Raw genomic sequence first — 26,286 nt, 5'->3', positions numbered from 1 at the left:
GAAAATAATAGGAATATAATGAGAATTAACGGGCGAAGGTGAATGTCACGTCACACAACTATTGATGTGCTGTGATTACGGCGCATCAATAAATGCTCGGGAAAGGTGAATAACTTTAGTAAATACGAAGTTCTTTACGCTTTGAATTTCTTTTACACTCCAAATTTATTACGTAAGAATTTTTGCGTAGTTAACCACGTTGGTTCATGCTATAAAAAAGAATACTTTTTTTCATAAATACCATTATTCTGTTTTAAGTTTCGAGGTGTGCATAACAAGCTCCAGACACACGAGAGCAAATTTATTAAACTTTCTACTGGGACGTACAGTAATATTGAAGAGCAGGATCAAGCGTATATTGAATAGAATTTTTTAATCTAGATGCTCAAATCTTTTAGGGATGAGAAGCGTATAGTTGTAATCAACTCTTCCCCATTATTATTAATGATTTAAAGATATTTTTCAAGGGCGTAATCCAAGTCAATCTATCATGCATCGTTCACGTGGAAGATTTTGATTCGAGATATTGTTCATGAGACATTTCATATATTTTAGCTATTACTATCACTGCAGATATAATATAATTGCCAAAACTTAAGTACAATTTGTAATGAAGAATGTTCATGCCACAAATCAGAATCTCTACTAATTAATTTGCATAGTTTAGCTGCAGCATCTTTCCCACTTGATGACGTAGGCACCTCCGCTCATGATGCCTGTGAAATCCGCTGCAAAATACAAACGAATTCCTGAAATTTTGGGGCGGCAATAAGAATTTTTTCAAAGAGATTAAATATATGGGGCGTAGCAGAAATTACAGTATGTACGAATATTACTATAAATTTATGTATTGGATGCAGAGTATAATAGTATTAGATGCCGAGATTCCACTAAATGATAATGCATGTGCGAAATTGATAAACTATCGAAATCGGGTGCTATAACGAAATCGGTCTTACGGAGCTTATGCCAATACGTATTTTCTATTCTCAGCTGCAAATTAGTTCACCACCAATAAGTTCAACAGAACACCATTCCAACTATCTACAAACCAGTCATCTCTCCATCGGTCACGGCAGTGAAGGGGTTAGCGTTGCCGGGAACACTCTTAGCGATGATGTTCAGGCCTGCGGCAAAAGTTGCGTCTGTAACAAACCAGCTCACTCCGTCGGTGCTGGAGACCGTCGATATTCCTTGAGCGTCACTTGCGTAGAAAATGCCGTCTTGTTCTCCAATCAGGACGTTGATGAATGGCGGCAGTTCTGTTGGAGAATAACAGGTTGGAAAGTAAGGCGTTGTCCATTTATTATTTGGAGATAATCTTTGTACGAGAAGCATACAGTAACATGAAAGCTCAGTCCAAAGACCCAATGATACATCACAAGTAGCTGGAATGTCTCCTTTAAATTTGTATGGGAAAAAATCTACAGATTAATCAACAATAATCAGAATGAAAATGCTAAATACGAACTATATATAATTAGCCTAAGTAGCCGAAGTTCGACAATTTTAAGAATTTTGTCAACCCTCAGCGTTTCAGGTAAATTCGGAATTTTAGAGACGAGAACTCATTCCCGAACAATCGCCATACTAATTCTTTGAATTATCATCCAATATTTCCCAGATCCTTACACGGCTACAGTTTCTTCTGCACTCCCTGTGATGATGTCGATAGGAAACGTGGGGAAAAAGGAAGAGGTGGCACAGGGTGGCCAGTGAAGAGGAAGGAGACTAAAAATATTGCAAGCGGCAAAAAAGCGCAATTGGCGCATAATTTGGCTTTCTGAGTTTTCGCGAGGGGTTTGTTAAAAGGCAGAGAGATACGAGAGACCCATAAAGAATGCGTGAAGAAAGACCCATGCATGAGACAGGACATGAGGGTCTCGCTTCTACGTAAAATATTTACAAAATTTACGGATTAGTAATTAACATTTGTATATCGCGTTAAAAGAATATATTTCAACCTTTTCCACTATCATTTGTATTCGAATTTTATCTTATGATAATTTCTATCCTACTCATTTATATTATGCTTTTTACGATTGTTTCAATTTCGTGTTTTACATTTTATAATCATGGTCTCACGACTTGAGCAGAAATTTATTGTGATGAGAATGACGGAGACAAAAGAATGATGGTATTTCGATTATGATAGGATGCGGTTATAAGAGAGCAGGAAATAAAGTCGCGCAAGACTCAGAAAATTGAGATCTCTGGAACATGCCAGTAGGGCTTGGAATAAAAAGGAAGGGGCATGAAATTGGAGGGAGTGGAAGGAGCGAAATATGCAGGTATACAATAACGGAGCAGCCATATATGCAATAAAATATTGGAATAGGTTCACAGTAAGAACAAAGCTACCATGGTTTGTAGGGAAATGCACTTACGGTAGGTAACTACTAATCAGAGAGGCTAGGGAGATGGATCACGGTACTGAAAAAATGAGCCGCGATCAATTCACTTGGCGTCAGTAATAATTGCAACAGGTTTTGAGAGAGTATATTCAGTGATAAAATGAGGCCAGTTGGACCGGGTGCTTTTTGTTCTAATGTTTTTTATTTTGATTGTCGGTCATCATCCTACAGCTTAACTTCCGGCATATAACACTTATACGCACTCACGTGTACCAAGGCGTCACGAGGGACCTTACACCCACCATTCCAGGTTGCCCCGGCATCGGTGGAAGAGAAGCAGAGAGATTGCTTGTCTTGGGGGCTGTAGTCACAGTAGTAGAAAACTTGATTTACGGTGTCGTGTGATATTTGTCGCCAGCCTGGCGAATCTGAGTAAGTGGTTGGTAGAGACGAGCAGATATCGGCTACCGTCTCCAAGGCGCAACCATACCATTTGAATCTGACAGAGTGCAAACATAAAAAAAATTTGACGAAGATAAAAATTTGAGCCCTCCCAACAATGAAAATTCGAGTATTTGTGTTCAGCTTGATTGCTTTTCATAAAAATATGGTCAACATTATGTGAAAGAAAAACCGAGAGATTTTGTACGGAAATTTTGATATAAAAGGTGACAGGTAAAGAAAAATTATGACTATTATAATAGAATTTACGCCTCACTTCACTACAAAGGCCTCATCGCTGGGCGTGCTGTCGACGATGATGAGGCGGCCGAAGCGAGCCTCGAAGCGACAAGCTGGCGGTAGGAGGGTGTCGTCGGTGGTGACCGATATCACGGTCTGTCGAGGAAAATTTACAAGTAAAATTTAGATTGATGATTTAGTTCAACAAACTGGATTTGGTAGCCTTTAATTTATTTTCACTGCTAAGCCATTATTTGGTAGTTGATCAAACTTAGTTTAAATATTTCTGAATGGAATATTTTTGAAAATAGGCCATGACGAGGACAGCCCACGTTGAAAAGGAGAACATGTTGGTCATCCGCAGGGAAGTAACCAAACGCACTGCATAGAGGATCTTACTAAGAATAACGAAGTAGAGAAGCTCTGTTCTGTTTCCTCCCACTTTTACAGCCTGGGTAGATCCGAGGCACTGTGGGTGGTGCGGTGCCTATATAGGACAGTGAGAAAGGGAAAAAGGGTGGCACAGAGTAGCTACAGAAAGAGAAAGGAGAAATTGAAAAGAGGGTATTTGATGAAAAAGGCGCTAAGCGCATGATTGGGTTTGTTGTAGGTGTGTGGGGTTTGATTCGGGTTGAGGAGGGGGAGACTTGTGCCCTGCCCTGCTGTCAGTTCATATCTAAGGTAGGGCGATGTCCATGTCCCGAATATACGTAGCTTGATTGAAGGTTTACTATCCAATCCACCCAGCACCTCTCACTCTTTCCTCACAGCTCTCCTCGTCTCATCTTAGTGGGACTGCTACACTAGGCGGTTGCTTAATGGCCGAGCTTTATTCTTTTCTTCACCTCTTTCCATTTAATTCTAGCCTCCCACTCACGTACGTGACCTCGACTGCCTCAATACTAGAGTGTGCGGACAAAAAACCTAAAACAACTACAGAACACAAATTAACTTTGTAATATTGGATACTATTAAATTCATAGGAAATTTGTATGAGCCTCATTCATAGGAAGTTTTCTTACGTCGCAAGGTGAGATGAAATTGTCTCCATTGTTTGAATATTGGATTTTGAACTGCGTAATTTTGACGGAGCTCGAACTGAAAGTAATTCTCGTGACGCGCGTCTTCTGCAAGAAATCTATTGTAATGTGATGGCCCCAACCGAATCCCGAGCGCACCACCGGGGACCAGCCTGCAATAGACGGTATAACATTAACTTAAAGTAGAATTCATATGAAAAATAACTAACTTAAATAATAAAAAGTAATTATCAATTTAATTTACGTTTGAACTTTTCATTTAAAAAATAAAAAATGAATAGTATTAAATACGACAGTAGAAAGTATTCCAGAATTGAAGGATTATAACACAGAACCTTAAAAGTCTCTTGATGTGCATCTCATCTGAGATCTTAGCCTGAGAGGAAGATTTGTCACAATGAATTTATTCGATAGAAATAAAGTTTTCCGATTATTTCAAGTACTTTCCACAGTCAGAATTCCATGAATTCATGCATGACGTTCTTATTCAACTTTCCTACACTTTAAATCAAATCTGGCACTGTGAAATTTGAAGTTTTATAACTAAATTTAAATCTTTGAACATTGAACTGCTCATGTATTGCAATTTGGTTTATTTCAACTTTACTTACCAGTTGCTGCAATTTTCGCATACGCTGGACCCGTATCTGCGCTGATGGCGGTTGAGGCTGAGAACTGACAGTCCAGGAAGCTGTCCATGCCAAGATCGTCGGAACATTCTGAAGTGATTAGAAATGCGCCTCAGGAAGGCAAAAAATCTAAAAGTTTTTAGGAGCGGATTTATTATAAATGTATATTACTTTGCAAATGTTACTGCTCTGCATGTATTTTGTTGAAGGGAAAAGAAAAACAAATTATAAATAAAATGATGAAGTCTGCATTTAAAATTTTTTGGTAACCGAACCAGTTTAATTTAATGTTTAATTTAATGTTTTTGAAGTGAATATCAGTCCTAACAAAATGACGACTCTCTTGGAGACTCTTACCTGTGCCGTCGATCTGGAAGGGGAGTACGGCAGTGGTGCCGCAGTACTTGGGCACCGCATCCGCGAACGTGGTACATACGATGCGTACCAAGGCAGCGGCATCTAACAGTCCCAGTCCTTTGATCATTGTATTGAAGGGGTCGATGCTCACCGTCACGTTCATCTCCAGGTAGTCAGTGAAGAACAGGTTCGAGATCTAAGAAAGAAGGTAATGTACGAGTGGCCCTTTTGATAAGAACTTAAAAGTCTCTATACTCGTGAATGAAACATACAAATAATGCTTAGCTTAAGAGCAAATAAGACAATAAAATACCTAAAAATTAATGATTAAACGTTGTCAGCATGCATCCAACTGAAATCAATACATTAAACAAGCGTAAATGTCGCTTTAATACTACCGTAACTAATATTGCAGAAGAAAGCAACGAACGTTCTGACCAACTTCGTTCGTTTCGGTTCAATCGAACGTTCTGACCAGTTACGCTATCAATCATGTATTTATGGAAGTGTGTTCGCGCGGCCAGAGTCTGGCGCTGGAAATATGTAGAAATTGATCGAGCGCGTATCCATAATCCTTATCGAGTCGGGATACTACCTGGGAACAAAGTTTTATTTTTGGTGGCAGTGTCATCCAACATTAAACGGATCTTGCTTTAATTAACATCGTCACTTTCAATATTATTAACTTGATTGATGATGACAAGATTCTGAAAGGCGGGATTGGTGATAAATCTGGCGGTATCCATCCCTGGCCAATTAGGGGCGAAGCAAGCTCGGACGAATCTATAATTAAGATTGGACAACGGTCTTACAAAGCTCGAACAATTTATAACCGGAAAAAGGAAGGCCGCGGTTCTTTTGAATCTCAACCAGACAGAGGTGGGACAAAGCTCGAATAAGTCTCTGGCAACACCGTGTTTAGCTGATAGTAAAATATAAAGCTATGATATGATAAAGCAATTAGCTGATTATTAACTCACAGCAAAGTCCAGATAGTGGTTGTTGGTGAAGTTTGCGGTGATGTTGCTACTGTAAGTGTCCGTCAGATTGTCGAACTCGACTGGCTTCGGTAGCAGCACCCGAACAATTGCTCCGTTCAACTCTTGTCGCGAAGAATTCATCACATGAGACACGCGGAAGGTCATTTTCAGTTGTGGATTTGCACTGAAATGAAAATTAAACCATAAATAATTGTCAGCATATAGGATTGCAATTTAGACGCTCGGCTATTGATATTCGAAATAACTTTGGTGCTGTGATACAATTTGCTGCCAGGCATCATGTGTTGAATCGAGTTGATCTTCTGAGCCGTCTGTTACCTTGAGATTATTATTAGCGATTAATTATGCGAGTAAATGTTACAGGCAATAATTTGGATTAACTATAATGAAGCTCTGTATCTTGCTGACAAGTTTTTCTCCTGGCAAATGATCCCGAGGCATGAACTTTCATATGTAATTGAAACAATATACCTTCAAAGGTAAAAATTTTATTATTTTAATGATTGAAAGGTTGGCCTCATGGGCAGTTTGCCGAGCTCACGCTTTGCTGAAGATCAAAGAGCTTGGGACTTCAGTGAAGTTCAAATACGTCGTGAGCACAGCCAGGTCCAGTGCTGAAGAACGAACGATGCGTAGGTTCTTGGTGACAGCAGTGATTACGTCGCCGAACTGTCGTGATACAGGGACAATTGTTTCGAGTGTATGTACATCTCACCAGTGTTGGTGATGTAGCCGAGCTGAGCCACCAAAGTGTCAGTCTGAGACGTGTGTATCATTGGCTGGGAGAGCGAAGAGTTCTGCAGCAAGTTCACGTCGTAGTTGATCATGTCGAGCATACAGCCGATGTTCTTGCCTTGCTTGGCGCCCCAGCGCAGGCTGTGCACGGTAGCGTACGCTCGTCCCAAGGTCATAGGAGCCATGACACTAATCTGACCACGTAGGAGAATCATTTTCTGTTTATCATCATCTTAGAACTTAAAAATAATGTTATTTTCACAAGTATATCACACATTTACCTCAAGCAAACCCGTGGTGGCAGGAGGGATTACGATGTTGACACCGGAGAATATTATTTGTCCAGGATACATATTGGTAGTTGTGTTATCAACAAGCTGGACTGAAAATCCTGTTGTGGTTGTGTTGATGGTGCTGGGGTCGAAGGCTGAAGAGGATTTTGTAACAACGTACGCAATTGAACCCAAAGTTGCATGGGGCGTAGCGTTTTCAAGTATAGCAGCCGTTAGTGTTCCCGATGAACCAATTTTTGTAAACTGTACGCCCATTCTGATCTTTATCTGGTGAAAATGGATCAAACAAAGATAAATATGAATCCTGAAATTTGAAAATGTTCAGAAAATGATATAAAGGCCATTAATTCAGGTCAGACAATAAACAATAACGAACGTAGACCCTCGTATAATTATATTTAGGTGAAAGTGCAAAGTCTCAGATTCATTTGGAGAATCAAACCGATTCTAGCGAATAATCTGCTCAATAGACGACCATTCTATTACATGGTCCGCCATATTTATGGCAACGGATGTTTGCTATATAAAATAAATTGGTTTCTAGGAGACTTTTCTTTTATAATGAAGCTTAATATCATCTACTAATTCATCTATTTTATAATGCAGAAGTCTAAGGTGTCTAAATTTACTATTACTTATGGCAGTCGATAGAAATGCAATTGTTACCCTTCATGAAAAGGGCGAGAGTAATTCAGTTATTGCAAAAAGCTCCAAATTCGTCGTGAAACTGTGTGGAAGGTGGTAAAAAAATTCAACGAAATTGGTGAAACATGCAATCGACCTGGTTAAGGAAGGAAGCGAAGTGTCCGAACAAAACAATTGGTCAAAAACACGAGGGAGAAGTTGAGGAGAAACCCTCGTCGCTCAACTGCAAAATTGGCTGCAGAAGCAGGAGTCAGTCAGACATCAACGCGTAGAGTCCTCAAAGATGACCTCAAAGCCTCCCCTTACAAGATGCAAACAAGGCATGAACTAACAAACCGTCATGAATGAGGCTCGAAAGATGCCAGCACATTCTGGATCTCATTGAGGATTACACGTTGCCCAACTTGGTGGTCAGTGATGAGAAAAAATTTTACATTGAACGAAGCGTTACCCGTCAAAATGACAGAGTTTGGAGTCGGGGTGGATCTGTGGCAACCAGAACAGCAACACGACGTCAAAATCACATGTCAGTGATGGTTTGGGCCGCGGTAACCGCCAATGGGAGGTCCCCACTCGTTTTTGACCCCTCAGGAGTGAAATTGAGCAGTCGGCGATACATTTCGGAAATTCGGACATTTTGGAAGCTGTGTTGTTACCTTGGGCTCGTAAACACTTCAACGGCTCACCGTGTAGTTTTTAACAAGACTCTGCATGCCCCATCACACGGCTCAAACATGACCCAAAACTGGATTCAGGGTCACATCCCAACGTTCATTAGCAAAAATGAATGGCCCTCAATAAGCCCTGATTTGAATCCTCTCGACTTTTATGTGTAGGCTATTTTAGAGAGTAGGGTCTGCAGAACACCGCATGATTCTTTTGATAGTTTGAAGTCTAAATTGACACGAGAATGGGACTTGATCCCTCAAGAAATGCTGCGTGTCTGCGGTCATATTGAATATATATGTCTGAGAATTGTTTAGGTAATTTAGGACTCTGCCCCATCACATGGCTCAAACATGACCCAAAACTGGATTCAGGGTCACATCCCAACGTTCATTAGCAAAAATAAATGGCCCTCAATAAGTCCTGATTTGAATCCTCTCGACTTTTCTGTGTGGGCTATTTTAGAGAGTAGAGTCGGTGGGTGTGTGTGTGTGTGTGTGTGTGTGCGGTGCCACTATGAAAGAGTGGAAAAGAACAAGAGGTGGCGCAGGGTGGCCAGAAAGAAGAAGGGGAAATGGAAAGGACAGTAGAAGATGAAAAGGCGCATTGCGCATAATTGGGTTGGTTTTAGGTTTTAGGGGTTTTGTTAGGGTTTGGGGGGGGGACCCGTCACGGCTTTGGATAGTTGTGTGGAGTTCTGTGGGCTTGGTTGTGTTTCAATATTTACTTATGATGTATTGATGATGCTGTTCTCAATGGGCAATGTCGTAATATGTGCTCAGTATGTTGTGAGCTTCGCTCTCATGTTACAGTCGTTAGCTTATTATCCTTGTTTATTTACTTCATTCGTTGATGATATTGGTTAAGATGACGATGATGGGCGGTGGAACGCTTAGGATATAGCGGGTGTTTTAGGGCTGCTAGGGTTAGTCTAAGGTCATAATAATAATAATAGCGGTTTCAGCGTTTATTAGGCCGTAGCCCTGTCGCCGATTCTTAACATCGCAGAATATTCACAGCATTTTGAGGTCTCGAACTCGCAACGCACTGCTACAATAAATTATTCTGCTGTGTTTAACCGTCCGGCCTCCTTGCCGATTCTGACCAGAAACTGGCGCACAGAGCTGGGATCGAACCCGCGCCTCTCTGCTCCAATCTTGACACTCTGAACTTTAACCACTGGGCCACGCTATATTCATGTCGGGTGTCGCTCTCTGTCTGAACCATCCACACCATGGCGTGATCATTAACACCTACCGCCCGGGTGCAGCATGGTCCGCTGTGTATTTGTGTGTTTAGTGGTGGGGTGGGTGACCTAATGCTAGTGTTCTGGTGATGTCTTAGACGGTGTGTGATGTTTCGGAACCATCCACACCCTGGCGTGATCATTTACACCTACCGTCCGGGTGCAGCACGGTCCGCTGTGTATTTATGTGTATAGTGGTGGGGTGGGCGACCCAATGCTAGTGTTGTTTGATGCATCGTTATTTGTAGATGGGGGAGGCGTTGGGCCCAATGCCAGCAGCTTGGAGCTTTGGAACCGTTGATGTTCACTATAAGTGATGTTCTGTGGAAAGGTGAGTTGGTTGAAAAGTTCGGGTTCATAGATCTCCATTTTGCGCCAGATGTAGCGGGCGTGTTCGTGCAGGACTGTATTGATCGTCGGTATATTGCATCGATCGTGGAGAGTTTGAGAGGTGATGAAATCATACCAGTGGGTGTTGGTTATGAATCTGAGGGCTCGGTTTTGTACTTTTTGGAGTTTGGATATTGTCGATCGGGATAGAGTGTGTAGCGGTATGGTGGGGTAAATTAGTGATGACCGGACGAAGGCCATATATAGTCTGTGTTTCAGGCGGGGAGGAAGGTTAACGAATCTGTAGAGTTTTTGTAGGTTGTTTCGGGCTATGTTTTGATGTACTGTTATTTGTGCATTGTATCCGTGAGTTGTTATTTGTAAACCCAGAACTGTGCCTTTATTTGCGTATGGGAAATGCTCGTCGTCGATGAATATGTCAGATGTGTTTTTGCGGCCAATAGGTAGAATTTTGATTTTATTTGTGTTGGTCTCTATTTTCCATTTCTTTTCGAATGCGTTGATTTGTTGTATAGCGTGTTGTGTTTGATGGGCTGCGTGTTGATGGGGGTATCTTCCTGCAGTGATTTGGGTGATGTCGTCTGCAAAGGCAATATATAGTCGGTGTTTGGTATTGGAGGTGGTATATCGTGTGTGTAGAAGCTATATATTACGTGGGTGAAAGGCAAGCACCCTGGGGGATTCCCGTTTGCAAGTCTAGTGGGAGGCCAGGTATGTCCCTATCCTAATGGAAGCTGTTCTGTCTGTGAAGAAATCAATCAGTGTTTTCGTGAATGATGGGTGCAGGTTGAGTTGAGAGATTTTGTAGGCTAGGCCGGTGTGCCACACACGGTCGAAAGCTTTGGCAACGTCACGTAGGATGAGGTCTATCTTGTGCTTTTGTGGGGAGTGTATGGCAAGGGTCTCGTGAAGTGTAGCCAGTGCGGTGTGTGTGCCTCTATATTTTCGGAATCCGTGTTGTCTCGGGTTTAGTATGTTGTGTGTCTGGAGGTGGCTGTATAGTCTGTTGTTGAGTATTTTGTCTAGTAACTTGCCTTGAATGTCTAGGAGGGAGATTGGTCAGTAGTTCTTTGCTTGATGTTGTGATGTGTTTGGTTTTGGGATGAATATCATTATTGCGTGTTTGAGTGAATCCGGAAAGTAACCGGCGGATATACACTGATTGAAAATATGATCACTGATTGGATCATGTTCCGAGGGAGATTCTTGAGTTGCAGGAAGGTTATCCCGGTGGGACCAGGTGCTTTTGTTTGATGGTGATGAGTTTCTGCCATGTTGTTGTTTGGAGGCGTTGGTAAGCGGTTTGGAGTTGTGTACGCAGAGCGATGAGTTGGCGATTGAGAGCTATCGAAGGGCCATGAGTTGATATGTGTTGCAGGGTAGCTTGATATTGTGTCTGGATTAGAAGAGGTTCGTGTGTCGGTTTTATACCGGGGATGATACGGTGTGCGATGCTGGGGACGACTCTCTCTGTCGTGTGATGATGCGTGATACCGGGGATGATGCGGTGTGCGATGCTGGCGACGGCTTTCTCTGTCTGGGTCGATGTTATTGTATATATTGGACAGCGCGAATTTCTTGTAGTTCCAGGTTTGAACGTTGTGTTGTAAAATTTTTATTGTGCGCAGTGCAGTCATGTTGGGAGGGGTGATTTGAAAGTTGACGCTTTAGTTTTTTTGGAGGTGATGTTATAATGGCAGTTATCCGGTCCATGCTGTTGAATAGTAGAGTCTGCAGAACACCGCATGATTCTTTGGATAGTTTGAAGTCTAAATTGACACGAGAATGGGACTTGATCCCTCAAGAAATGCTGCATGTCTCCTGTGGAGCTTTCCCGCGTACATTGGAGGCCGTCATTAAAAAAAAGGGTGGTCATATTGAATAAATATGTCTGAGAATTGTTTAGGTAATTCTTGGCTACTTGCTCATCCAATAAAAAATATATATGTCTGAGAATTGTTTAGGTAATTCTTGGCAACTAGCTCATCCAATAAAAAAACAATGCACCTGTTTGTTTCCTTGAGAAATAACAAAAAACCTGCGTTGCCATAAATATGGCGGACCCTGTAGAAGCATTAATTTGTATCACGTGAAAAAGAGGTCAGTAATGATTTCGCTTCGTAACACTCACCGTGCTCTCGTTTTTGTCACCGGGGGCGACATCGTAGTAACACGTTTCCATGAGGTTCAGGGTATGTTCCTCCCCTGCGGCCTTCACTGCCACAACCGGGACGATCATATGGGGGATTACACACGGCACGTTCTTTCCCACCTGTTTAGTGATAAAACTAAGATTATGTGAAACTGATAAGATAGGCCAATTACTTCAAGCTGGAAATTGTCCGGTAGTCCGCTGGACTACCGGACAGTTTCTTCAATTGAAGCTTAAGGACTAATTTGAAACAGTTCGGAGAGTTTTCTTGGCTCACTGTTTATAAAAGAGAACACAGGAAAACTTGATAGAAAATATTTCCTGATCGATCGAATTATAAGGTTTTCGGAGAAAACATAGTCAAAATTCTAACTCACGAAATGTGAATCCCTTCCCCACCTACAAGGGGGGAAGAAGGGTAGGCAATTTTAACGCAATGTTAAATTTAAGGTTCAGCCGTTTCCGCACTGAAAGTTATCAGATGCCAAGTACGCTCGCCCCACACTCGCCTGACGGTTGCCCGAGAATAGAGCGGCTGTTAATAAGTCGTTTACTTAACTCGGCGAAATAGAACGAAACGCGAACATGGAGCCGCCAATTTACGCACATGGCGAAACTACAGCGTCAATATACCGGAAGCTCACAACACCGTAAATTGTAATGCATTTAATGTCGCACGGGGCTTAATTCTAACACCCGAAATTTCCTACAATGAAAGAAAGGCTCACTGCAGCGACAACAGCGAAGCACAGCTCCATGTTGAGTGAATTGTCGTTGCTGATTTTAACAATGAGAGGCTGTCGATACCCAACAGGCACATCCAAGACCAGGTCGATTATTTTCATTACGCCATCGTAGGCGACGGCTGTTCCGTCCAAAGGTACCCAGTGAGCCGCGGTCAAGGTGTTCGCCTGTCGAGTAGTAGAGCAATTCTTGATATGAATATTTCTTAGTAGAGAATTCAAGTTTTGCCTAGATTGACGTTGTATTTTTTTTCACATAGTGAGGTATAGTCATAATAAAATTAACCAATTAATAAAATTCATCAATCAACTGTCAAATTACAGACATTATTTTCCCAGTTTTCTTTTTAGCTGTTAACCAAAAGATTTACGTTTCTTATTTAGCCTTCATTTATGTCAAAATACACTTATAGATGATATGTACGTTAAATGGAGTGTAAAGAATTGAATGATAAATCTCGTTATTAATTAGATTTAGTAACCAGCGCGTGTAAACTCACGGGCGATAGTGCTGCAGCGATGGTCAGACTAGTGTTGAAAGATGTTTTCCCGCCGAGGCTGATTCGGTCGATAGTCACATTATCAGTTCCTACGACCAACCCTTTGACCAACACACCTAACACGATGGCATCACTGTCGGCTAACTCGCTAGCGTAGAACGCTTGGTAGCCTGCATGTAAGGTGACGAAAGAAAAAAAAAGAATAATTACGATTAGGTGACACAGTTCAAAGCTGGCTGATAATTACATTTCATTTAATTAAGAATAATTAGCTTCGACATCGAACAAATTACCTGCTTGGAACCACCATCTATTATTTAAATAAATTATAAACTATTATTCATCAAATGTACATCTTATTTGATGAATGAGGAGATAACTTCAAATTAAATAGACTGATTATCACAGATCTTAAGCGGAACTGACCGACGTTGCGTAGTACTCCGAAATCTACGGTGGCTTTGAGTCCCCAGGTGACAGGGTCGTGGATGATTGTGTTCGGCTGAGCAAAGTTGGTGAGCTCTTTACCGTACGGGTCAGGGTCCAGGCACGGATAACTGCTCCCTGTACGGCGTCAATGTACTAAAACATCTTTCAAGATTAATAGCTAATTTTATTTGGGAAGGGATCGGCTCATTGATAATTGAGTAAAGTTGGTAAGCTCTTTACCGTACGGCTCAGGGTCCAGGCACGGAAAACTGCTCCCTGTACGGCGTCAAGGCACCAAAACATCTTTAAAGATTAATAGCTAATTTTATTTGCGAAAGGATTGGCTCATTGATAATTGAGCAAAGTTGGTGAGCTCTTTACCGTACGGCTCAGGGTCCAGGCACGGATAGGTGCTGCCTGCACGGGGTCAATGCACCGAAACATTTTTCAAGATGAATGCCAATTTCATTTGCGAATGGATCGGCTTATTCCGAAGTTGACTTCTCTCAAGAATAAAAAATAAATATCACTATGTTTCTCGAGCAAAAATGCAATTTCTTTTGCATTACAATTAAAAGTGTGAAAGCCATTTGAATTTAAGTATTGGATTACAAAGTTTGCTGTCATCTTGCCTAATTCTTTTGCATGTGAAAGTCAGGAAAAATATCGAGTTTTAGAGCGATTGGGTTAGCATTTTCCGGATCAATGAAGCACTGTGGATACGGGATTTGAATAGAAATTTAAAAATCCAAACAGACAAAATACAAACTTGAAAAATAATATTTTGATGATAAAAAGAAAGACAAATGAATAATTTACAAATGTACGAAAAGTAAATGGAAACGTGTTAAAATATATGAATTTATAGAAGCAAATAGGAAATTATTCTGAATGCAAACAGTGAATGGAAATTTCTGGAATAATGCATGGAAAATGTATTGAAATTGTATGATAAATTTTTTTTAGCAAAATGCAAGGAAAATGTTTTCTAAGTTAATAAAATGGAAAAAATGAGTCGAAGACGTTTTTTAAGAACATGAAACACATAAAAGTTGTACAGGAAATAAATGTATCCTGAAAGACGAGCTATGTGGCAATATCGATAACGTAGACGTGGAATGCAATAATTATTACGAAGGTCATATATGTGCATTATATTAATTTACATTCACTTATCGAAAAAAAATGATGCTGCAAATAAACTCATACGCATTCAAGCTGAAATTGTAAAATGAAATGTAATGGAAACATCTCCGCAAGCAGCGTTTGCGGCACAACTAAATATTTGTAGTTACACTTCAGGGAAAAATAAGATAATGATTCATCGTAAGTTGATTCCTATTGCTCCACGAAGTGATTATTAAACAGGCAAAATACTCATAACCAAATACACAAAATGTTCGCTCCCGCGAAAAAAGGAAAAATTTTCCAGGCTACAGGATTTTCGAACCCAGGCCTATGCGTCTTACTCTGCGAAACTCTAAAATATGAATACAACTGAACTAGGAACTTTACATAAGTTGGATAGACCCATAATGTGCAACCCCCTGAGGGAAAAACTGTTTGAGGGCGAGATTGCTTCATCTTACCAATGGCCAGGATGACAATGCGGCAGAGTGACAGCACCGCCGTACTGTTACTGGCCATACGGACGACTAGCGAGATCTTGTCCACGCTACCTGGGGCCATCTTCAGGTAGAACTGAATAATGAGGTAACGAGGTTATTTCAGCGAGTTATGCCTCACGCACTCGGAAAAATTCAATGCTAATCATTTTGACACAAATAAATTTTATTTTAGTTAAGAGGAAGCTTGAACTGAATTCGACGGAGGAACCCAGCAAAAATTTGTTATATATAAATTTTTAGTCCCTGTGTATTGCTGCACCCGAACAATAGTTCAACGCTAGGGCAAGTTCCAAGACCTAGTTCGCAATCTTAGCATTAAATTCGGCTTGTAGATACTTCTGAAAGCGTTTAAATTTGGGGTGAGACTTGTGCTATGCTAACAGTCTATTGGGTCTCCGATGCGATCTCATAGATTTAAGGAATACCACGAACATCTAAATAGGTTTAACCCTATCTTGCCTGCACCGACGAATAGGGTTGACCCTTATCTTGCTTGCACCGACATGTTTGTAACCAGTTTTAGGGTCACTACATGAACAAATTTAATCATTATATTTTTCCTGAAGTTTCATGGCGTGTTTATCAACGATTTTACCACTGGCTAATTTTCTAATTTTGATCATATGTTATCAACCGCATAAGCTCGTTTTAATTGATAAACTTTGATATGACCGCTGTGTCAGTTATTGTGTATAAGGTTCATTAACACGATTGCCAGGAATTAAAACTCCTGAAGTCATCTGAGTAATTTTTCGTATCGATGCTCTCTACCATAAGATTTTCCTGCCGAATGTTGTAGTCATCGCATTCCCGACTATCACTTAAGCAAATTACTTCACTCAATGACGTACTTCCTCTATTTTGTTCACGTGATGATACTTGAATATTTATTGGTAGGTACTTCATTGCTGAAATTGATCGTAGGCCTCTCGTTTATAGTTACAGTAAACTAACATAAATTTCGAAACGCTTGTGGTACTGGTAGATTATTGTTATTGATTTTATCCTTCGACCTAATGCATGTCTATATTATCTCGAACTTTTTCATATTAAACAGTCACACACCTTGACCAGGATAGGCTGACCAACTTGGTAAGTCGTCAGCACAGGAGGAATCATTTTCGAAATGATTCTTGCCGCGACCGTGGGGGCCGCTGCGCTTGTTTTGAAGCCAAGCATGCCGGCCCATACAAAGTTAGAGTCGAGCAGCATTCCCATGCTCAAGTTGTAAGTTAAACCTGCATTATTTTAGCGTAATTAATTTTCTGTAAGCGAAGAATATGAAGTAAAAATTATTTATAACTTTTAGTCTTGTACTTTTGATTGGCACTCTTTTCGAGAGAGAAACATTATTTGTGGTACTTTAATCTATATATGGAGTATTGCTGATGAATCTTCGGTCAATGATAAAAATGAGTAACGAAAAATTTCACTCCACTGAAGGAAAACATTTTTCATTAAAATGTCTATCGATGTTCACCCAGGCATTTTAGCAACAACTATTGAATTTGAGTATAAACGCTTTTTCGTATTTTATGTGAGCTTATTTTCTTAATAAGCATAAAAATTATGCTTCGTTTAATATCATCATTAAATGAAATGCATTCCCGAAATTAATGCATTCCATTAAATGGAATGCAATTAATTTAATGGAATTAAATTATATTAATTTCAATTAAAAATTAATTAGTTAATATTAATGGAATTCATTCCATTAAATGAAATGTATTCCCGAAAGCGCAAACTTGTGATGGTAGTTTGGTTCTTGGGGAGGAAGTACGTCATCCTGAGGACGACGTCGTTGTCCCCAGCAGCGGCCGCAGTTCCGCGGTTCACCCCAGCGATGGCACCCACCAACATCTTGCCTCCGTCGTTGTAGAGTGAGGAGGCAGAACTGAAGATTACAGACAGGCAATTAAATACAATTTTTAAGGTGTCATATGGTTGAAATATTTCGTGCTCAAACAACACCAATTTCCGTAGACGAAAAAAAATATTGCTGTGATTCACGTCTGCTGATACATCATTCTAATTCCAAAATGCATACACTTTAATAACACAGGTAATAAAGTTGAACAATTTCGTTTGATTTTTATTGGTTGCTAAATCGAAATCATTTTCAAAACTTGACCTACATTTCGAAGAAATTAACGGCCTTATTTAAAAGGTCCATTCGGCCTCCAAGAGTGGGCACTCCAAATCCTGAACGCAAGATCTCCAGTTTGCAGATTTGTGCTCCAAATGCCGTAACGTCGAAGTCGCCTGATGTCTCGATGGTCATGTTGGAGTAGGCCTTGCCTCCCGCTACTCCAGCACATGTTCAAAAATAATATGTAAGTTTACAAAAAAAATTGTGCTTAAGAATTATAGGTCGTTCACCTATCTTTAAGAGGAAGACGTTGGTGATTGTTTGCATTACAAGGCAATTGGCTATCGAAAAACTGCAGTAGAGATTATAAAGATTCGTCATTAGTTAAGATACGTATATTTTGTCCACGAAAGCTTAGGACAGGTTTAGAAAACTACTGAGATTCCAAATGATGCAACAAGTCTGTGCCATTCATTAAACATCTTATAAAATTTGCACAGTTTGAACAGTTATTCTGCGCAGTGTTCTAGACACGAGTGTTATAGGTACACGAGCTGCTTCTTTTAGTTTAAGACCGAACATTATCAATTAAAGCTTTTAACATTCTAAGGAGGAACTTCTAATATTTTATACAATTCTCCCTGCATTTTAACCAATGCCAGGCAGCTAAATGTTAGCTTCATTTATTTCATAGCCCAGTATTCCCTTTGAAGTACTGACGCAGGTTATATATAGTTATATATATAACCGGATAGTTATATATTTCCAGGACACGAGAACCATCCAGGGTACAGCGTCTGGGGCGTTGGGGTGAATGAGGTAGTGCCAACTCAAAGATTGAGCTGAGCTTCTTCACCCTTCATGCCGTACAAAAAAAAAATAAAATCCTGGATGGATTATACCGACTCACGTGGAAAGGTGAGTTTGACCAGCAATGCCTGCTGATCTCCTTTGAACCAAGTTATGTCAAGTGGATAGATCGGGTCCATAGTGACGGAAACATCTGCCGTTCCTCCTGCCTTTAACGTCCAGAGTTCAGAGAGTGATGAGAATTAATAGCAGCACATATATGAAAAGAATTGGAATATTCACAATTGTTCATCGTTTTGCACCAAACAGGTTATGTAGCAGTTTTCGGAAGTAAATTACAGCATTCGTTACAATCCTCTTAACATGGAAGCAAAAGTATAAAACTTGTTCGAAAATGCGTTAGCGCGCGGATTTCTTGTGTCAAAATAAACTGGCGGCACAATGCGAATGATCACGAAGAAATAAGAAGCTACTGATGCAGTCGATTATCATTCCTCCGACATAACATGGAGTCATTGCAGAACTCCATTAAATTTACGTACTACATGATAGCGGTTTATGGATTCAATTCGTCCTTGTGTTTAAAATTTAAAACTGCCTTATCGATTTATCGGAGTTTTTTTTTGGTGGGACATAAGGGTCATTATCACATCCTTTTCCGGGTGTAATAGGTGGAACATAAGGGTTAATGTCTCATTTTGTTGCGGGTGTGATAGGGGACATGCGGGTCATTGTTTCATCTTGTTGCGGGTGTGGTGGGTGGGCATACGGATCATTTTCGTATTGTTCTTCTTCTCATGTATTTTCCATGAAGCTCGGTATCTATCAAGCATCTATCAGGAACCTAAATGCTAATATCTAGTTGGTGTTAGTATGGGGTATGTTTTGGCATCTACTCTGACCGCTTTGACCATCCTTAGCTACCTTGTGGGTTAATCTTAGTCATCCCATGTTTTGAAATCGTTAAACTGTACAAAATTGTTCATTGTTTGCGACACGTCAGGGGCACTGCTGATTTGTGAGTATTGTAACCATTTTATGAGACTGTTATAGTTGAAATAATACATAGGTTTCGTTTCGTCTAAAAAATCTAATAGTTTTTTTGCCTCATATTAAAATTACGATTCCTCTCCTTGGACGTTGAGGTTTATCGCTGTTTCTCCCCGTCGATAGTCTTAGGGGTTATGCACGATCTCCTGCAAAGTCCTCACATGTATCTTTTATACGCTAGTATTGCCATTCCATTACATGCACACGTCTGTTAAAAAATTACCCAACCATTACTCACCGCTACTGTAGCTCCCGTCAGTATGACCTTTGACCCGCAGGACAAAGTTACGTCAAGTCTCGCGGTAGATCCCAAATATTGCACCGACACTTCAAGAACCACTGTGTCAGCAGGAACACTGCTCGTAATCTGAAGCCAATGCATAAGAACATTGGGGTTACTGGTGTATGTATCTACGTGAGATCTACTACTAACTGCTAAACATTGGTGTTACTGATGTATGTATCTACGTGAGATCTACTACTAACTGCTAAACATTGGTGTTACTGAAGTATGTATCTACGTGAGATCTACTATTATGTAACTGCTAACTTTGCTGTTACTGATGTATGTATCTACGTGAGATCAACTACTAATAGCTAAGCATTGGTGGTACTGATGTATGTATCTACGAGAGATATAATCCTAACTGCTAAACGTATCTTGCATCTTTTGAGTCATGGTTGCATGTTTTTCTTCCAACATGAACGATCTTGAAGAATTAAGCTCAGTCAATGTTAAGGCACTTAACAAGTTGATTTTTTACCAAAAAAAAACATGTGGCGTTAATCATAATTTAAAAATGCATGAATTTTTCTTTATCGCGAATTCTTGAATTGAAAATTATTTAAATAAAAATTATTGAATTAAAAAACCTTAAATTAAATTTTTAAATTAAAATTCCTTGAATTAAAAATTCTTGGAATAAAAATTCTTGAATTAAAATTTCCTGAATTAAAATTTCTTGAATTAGAAGGTCTTGAATTAAAAATTCTTTAAATAAAAATTCTCGAATTAAAAATCCTTGAATTAAAATTCTTGGAATGAAATTCTTGAATTAAAATTTCTTGAATTAAAAATTCTTGAATTAAAAATTCTTGAATTAAAAATTCTAGAATTAAAAATCCTTGAATTAAAATTCTTGGAATAAAATTCTTGTATTAAAAGTTCCTGAATTAAAAATTCTAAATAAAATTTCCAGAATTAAAAATTCTTGAATTAAAAAGTTCTTGAGTTATAAATTCTTGAATTTTTATACCCCTGTCAAACTTCCGCAGCGAAATATACTACTCAAGTTCAAGTTTCAGGACTCAATAATATCGTAGCTTTTAAATAATTTGTTAAATTGTTATTAAACGGATATTTCACCCTTAGTTCTATTTAGCATTGGCATAGAGCAGCAAACCTAATAAAAATAATGTTTTGGAAGTTTTGGAACTGACTTGTCCTGTAGAGTTGATATAAAATGTCCAAGATGTGACGCCCATCGTGTCGTCCCACACCATCCCCTCGCTCAGGTTGGGGCGAAGTGCGATGTTAGCCCCCGCGTTGCCCCACATGATGCCAGTAATTTTGTCTGCCGAGACAAAAGTTCTCGTAAACGGTCGTCCTTGCTATTGTACTAGCGCTTAACAATTTTTTGTATATGCTTCATTTGAAATCTAATCATCCTTGTATTCCATAATGGTAGGAACACGATCACTATTTTGACTATAATTTGTTTGGCTGGCATCAACTAGTCATGCGGTGAAAATTACGGTGCTGTAAGAGTTTGGGGCATAAATGGAGATCCTTCAATAATTGTACAATTTACATGGATATATTTCACTTAATTGCGCTCATTAAGTGACAATTTCGTGAGATTATTTGGCCACGAGCCGCGTTACTCACGGTCAGCGGGCGGCGCGGCGGTGCACGTGACTTTGACGCCCTTGCCGCTCGTGATGGAGATGGGCACAGCGTATGTGACAACTCCGTACTGAGCGACTGACCCGTTGCCGCCCACGATGTATGGCTGTGTGCAGAACGGACGTTGCAAAGGGCACTAAGCATAAGAATAATCTCCCCGTGACTAATTCTTAACGCAGATGACAACGTTTTTGCTGGAACTTATCAACTAAACATTTTTCAGACTATTTGGTTGTGTGACAATCGATAAAAAAATTTTATTGAAGCCCCGAGCTCGCTCCCTGAGTGAGAGAGAGAATTAGCTATAGAACTGTACTTTGAGCAGACGCCTGATAAATGAATAATAGACTATTTTTGAAAATAATTACAAGATTGTCTATGGAAGAGAAAACTATGGTTTTCCACTAAACACTGCTATTCCTGCTTGTTCGGGCTATGTAGATACTCACAGCAGCAAAAGTTGCTGTCCCGGCCGTGTTGGGTGCAGTGGTGGGCGCTCCCATGGTGACGTTGATGAGGGAGGTCCACAAGGTGCTGGTGCCGATGGTGATGCCAGCGCCCACCGTCACTATCTCGGCCGGGGCGACGTCCACGAAGAACACCGTGAAACCCAGCTGAATTTTATTGCCAGGATCGTTCAGTTCAGCGACAAGATCAGCTGTGTGATGGGCACCGCATAACTATGCTGGTGCAGGCCTCCAATGTCGCTCGGGTGATGGTCTCATTGTGAGCCTCCCGCAAGTAGTTCTTAGGTCCTCCGGATTGTTGAAGGCATGTGAGTCGGCGGCTTAAGGTCTTGCTAGTAAGACCAATGCAGTTTATATTTTGAAGAAGTCTGCAACCTATATTACACGAAAATTTACAGTCAAAATTTATGTTGTAAGGGATTGCAATAGGAATCTTGAAATTTATCGTTTAGCGTTTTGATTCACCTTTGACATGACCTTGCTTAGATGCTCTTGTATTTCTTCAGGGTCGCCTGCAGAAGACCACAACTGCCCTGGATGTAATGGACCATCATGATTCCTGCCTTCCGGAACGTAGCAGGAGCGTTCTACAGGAGTGTTCTGCTGTGGTGTAGCAGCAGGTGACATTACTGCACCGCTTGTAGACACTCACGGCGTGACGCTGTGGTGTAGCAGCAGGTGACATTACTGCACCGCTTTTAGACACTCACGGCGTGACGCTGTGGTGTAGCAGCAGTCGGTGTTGGGTACAGTGATGGGCGCTCCCATGGTGACGTTGATGAGGGAGGTCCACAAGGTGCTGTTGCCGATGGTGATGCCAGCGCCCACGGTCACATTCTCGGTCTCGGCGACGTCCACGAAGAACACCGTGAAACCCAGCTGAATTTTATTGCCAGGATCGTTCAGTTCAGCGACAAGATCAGCTGTGCGATGGTAAAATGTCAGCAACTTGAAATTTTGTAGTGTTTTCAAGATGCGTATGCAAAATATTTTCACTCTTTTCGATTATTATCGGATATAGTATTTGTACCTACACATCTGCATATTATATTTTTTTTAAATAGAAAGTATACAAGTGTTCGTTTCTGTACTATGATGAATGTTTTTAGTATACTTCTAATCTTCACAGAAAGTTCAATTTTAAATTAGAACTAAATAGAACCATGTGAAGCATGTCGTATATAGAAAATATTAGGCTAGTTTCGACTTATGTCGACCATATTCTGAAGGAGACGAATTGACGAGTTTGAACCTGAACAAAATAACTGTCATTACCTGCTCATTGCTGCTTAGTAATCTTGGACTATTGAATTTATTTCTGAGCGTTGCTTACGGTACACGAGTCCCGTCAAGACGTAGTCGAATTTTGCAACGCCTCGATGGTAGGTCCTCTTGTCTACAGAGTAGAAGTACTCATACTCGGGCACTGGGGTTCCGGCGCAGCCAAGGTTGGCACCCACGCTCACGATCGCCAAGTTCGACACCGTGAATTTGTTCTGGTATTGGCGGGGGAAAATTTAAGGTTTAAACTTCTATGTGCAGGCACATTATAAGCAATCTTTATTCGTTGAAGCATTTGATTTATAGCTCTGCAGTTTAAAACTTTATTTACTGATACTTTGGAAGCCATTATGGTAATAAAACGTCGAATTTAAATCGTAATTATTATATCTGTCGAATTTCGCGTAAAATTATAACGTTCGGTGCAAATCGGGTGGGCTATGAATTTTATGACTTCTCTTTTACATGAAATGATTTTGAGATATTTTACTTACATAAATCATATTTGGAGTGTTGACTTCCAAGGTAAAAGGCCCCATGGGGTCTGTGATGGTGGCGTCTATAGTGAAGGTGGCTCCTGAGTATGCGGCAGCCGTGTTGGGGCCGTTCAGCGTTATGTTGCTGGGGTATGAGTAATTCTGGGCGACGCAAATGTTAAAAATAATACAGGTGATTATTTTTGATTATCTAATTTCTGGAAATGCATTGGTATATTCAAACAATATCTATTCTAACACACTAAACCAGCACATTATAGGAAATCTCCATAATAAAGCTTGATAATTGAACTTGATGAAGAATTGAGAGGAAGCATCCACGTTAGGAATATCTAATGTTTTAGCTCCTCAAAAAACAAATTCATCGACTGTTGACCCATTGATGGCACACGCACGGCTTTCATTTTGCTGGAGTTCAGTCGAAAATAGTTTGACTAAACTACGCGTAGTGGTGCAGCATAATGATGCATATACTGCCACTTGCGTGGTGGTGGTGTGGTGTGGTGCTACAAGACTAGGAAAGTGAGCGGGGTAGGAGAGGAAATTGTAGAGGGAAACAATAGAGGCGCTGAGCACATTATTTAATTTCTGACGCTTGCTTGGTATTGGGTTTTGGCAGCAACTTTAGAGGCTTTGGAGGATTGACATGGTGGAGTTGGGGCTATCGATACGGTTAATTCTTAATATTAATGCAATTTTGATTGAAAACCCGAGCATGCTCTTTATTAATAATCTTCTAATTAGTTTTTTCAATGAGTCGAACAAAACTTCTTGCTGGCGGCAAAAATCAGGTTACGAAATGGCATTTTAATGGAATGCGACGTTTCGAAAATATAGTTTTCATTATCAAGCAGGTGAAGGTTTTGCAACACTTGAAATTGAACTTTTGGAAATTACTTTAGTATAAATTATTGGTATTGTGGATACAATTTGAAATCCAAGTTTAAAATTACTCTGAAAATAATTTCAGCGTCCGGACGAATCCTGTAGTTTGGGGGTTGATAGCCGGAGACTCGCTCTTGATAATGAGGGCCTCAGCTATCGCCAGTCTCGATGGGTCAGGGCACCGCATAACTATACTGGTGCAGGCCTCCAATGTCGCTCGGGTGATGGTCTCATTGTGAGCTTCCCGCATGTGGTTCTTAGGTCCTCCAGATTGTAGATGGCATGTGAATCGGCGGCTTAAGGTCGTGCTAGTAAGACCAATGTAGTTTATATTTTGAAGAAGTCTGTAACCTATATTTTATGAATATGTATAAACAAAAATTTATGTTGAATTCATCGATAATCTTGAGATGAAGTTGCTTGTTTGTAATGCTTTGAGACCTAGTCTGGTTGTGGTTGTGAGCTTGTCTCAGGTGGTAGGAGAAACGGCTGTTCAATGTCACAATTGTTACTCCAGTGTAATCCAAAACACGAACAAGTCAACAACCTAAGAATCTGAGTCGGCGGCCATCTGAAACCTTGCCATGAATAATAATCCCTGTAAAAATGTGGACTGCTTCAAGAAACTAACGTTGTTTATAAATTTTCATGTACTGGCCGTAGGTGAGCGAGTCTCCAGCTAGCAACGAGTGAGTCTCCGTCAAGGATACAAGAGCGAGTCTCCAGCTATCAACTTCCGAACTACAGGTGTCGTCCGGACGCTGAAATTAGTTTCAGAGCAATTTTAAACTTAGATTTCAAATTGTATCCACAATTAAGACCCTTGATTTGTTCCAAAAATTCAATTTCAACTGTAGCAAAACCTTCACCTGCTTGATAATAAAAAGTGCATTTTTGAAACGTCTCATTCCATTGAAATGTAATTTGGTAACCTGCTTTTTGATCTCCCAGAGCCAGAAAGAAATTTTGTTCGACTCATTGAAAAAACAATAAGTAGGTTATTGGTAAAATGAGTGCTCTGGTCTTCAATCAAACTTGCATAAAAGAAAAACTTCTGCCGAATTACACCTATTAATATTAAGGGTACCGATGATATTTAATAATAGATTCTGCATATTACATCCAGAAAGTCGGTTGAGATACGAAAATGCGGCGGTGGGTTGTATGTATCGAAAACCTCGCTTTGCAGGTGATATGACTGTACACCTCGTAGAACATTCCTGGCGTGACGCTGTGGTGTAGCAGCAGGTGACATTCAGCAGCATTGAAGCACAAAAATAACGTGAAACAATTTCCGCTTTTGAACGTGGAATGCAAGATCGCAACGGCTTATAAACTGAATAGATATGGCATGCGTGGTCAGCGCATAGCCCTCGCAGCGTCCATGTTGTCGGGGTTGGAGGGAGAAGTAGCGAGTCTAACCCGCACACTGAACTCGTCAAATTAAGAGAGGATTTAATGTTGTAAGATTAAGAGAAAAGGTACTGCAACGTAACCACGATGGTGCACTCACCGCAGTCATATCGTAGTTGTAGGACATCATCGCTAGCCACACGTTTCCCCCCGCGTACGTGGCTCCGACGGTGACGTTGGCTGCAGTGTTGGTGTAGGAAGGGTTGTTGATCAGTAACGCAGTGAAGGTGATCTCGATGGTGTTGTTAGTGAAGGGTCCAGCGCAATTGATGGCCGGGTTGTTCAGCACACTGCTGAAGTCAATGGTTGCTCGATCGTTCTGGAGCGAAAGAAAAGCAATGGTATGTTAATCTCTTGCAGACAGGGCAAAATATAAATGGCCATGTGGTCCACCTGAATCGCAAATATAATAAATGTATTGCGAGATTCAAATACAAC

General features: G+C 40.4%; 1 protein-coding gene across 1 annotated transcript; it reads right to left on the bottom strand.

The window, feature by feature from the left end:
• LOC108677755 lies at positions 1 to 26,279 on the bottom strand. Its single transcript, XM_018166029.2, has 27 exons — positions 25,949 to 26,279; positions 23,548 to 23,691; positions 23,106 to 23,268; positions 22,483 to 22,695; positions 21,755 to 21,963; positions 21,288 to 21,411; positions 20,840 to 20,973; positions 19,638 to 19,766; positions 18,450 to 18,558; positions 17,586 to 17,754; positions 17,196 to 17,344; positions 16,516 to 16,688; positions 15,412 to 15,523; positions 13,820 to 13,957; positions 13,394 to 13,563; positions 12,879 to 13,061; positions 12,130 to 12,270; positions 6,809 to 6,991; positions 6,604 to 6,731; positions 6,042 to 6,225; positions 5,062 to 5,257; positions 4,687 to 4,794; positions 4,058 to 4,227; positions 3,073 to 3,191; positions 2,657 to 2,853; positions 1,053 to 1,262; positions 1 to 728 (listed from the first exon to the last, which is right to left on the bottom strand). The coding sequence occupies exons 1-27, from the start codon at positions 25,976 to 25,978 to the stop codon at positions 664 to 666; spliced, it is 4,050 nt and encodes a 1,349-aa protein (XP_018021518.2). The 5' UTR covers positions 25,979 to 26,279; the 3' UTR covers positions 1 to 663.
• Positions 26,280 to 26,286: the final 7 nt, after the last annotated feature.

Source organism: Hyalella azteca, unplaced genomic scaffold, assembly GCF_000764305.2.
Source record: "Hyalella azteca isolate HAZT.00-mixed unplaced genomic scaffold, Hazt_2.0.2 contig6974, whole genome shotgun sequence".
NCBI classification, from domain to species: Eukaryota; Metazoa; Arthropoda; class Malacostraca; order Amphipoda; family Hyalellidae; genus Hyalella; species Hyalella azteca.
The sequence above is the reverse complement of the archived record's forward strand: the minus strand, read 5'-3'. Positions and strand labels throughout refer to the sequence as shown.

Excerpts from the sequence above, each read along its gene's own strand:
- LOC108677755 (XM_018166029.2), bottom strand. The coding sequence starts at position 25,978 with ATGATGTCCTACAACTACGATATGACTGCG. Across the intron at positions 17,345-17,585 it reads GCCGTTAATTTCTTCGAAAT|TTCTGCCTCCTCACTCTACA; the intron begins GTAGGTCAAGTT and ends TGTAATCTTCAG. Across the intron at positions 5,258-6,041 it reads ACCACTATCTGGACTTTGCT|ATCTCGAACCTGTTCTTCAC; the intron begins GTGAGTTAATAA and ends CTTCTTTCTTAG.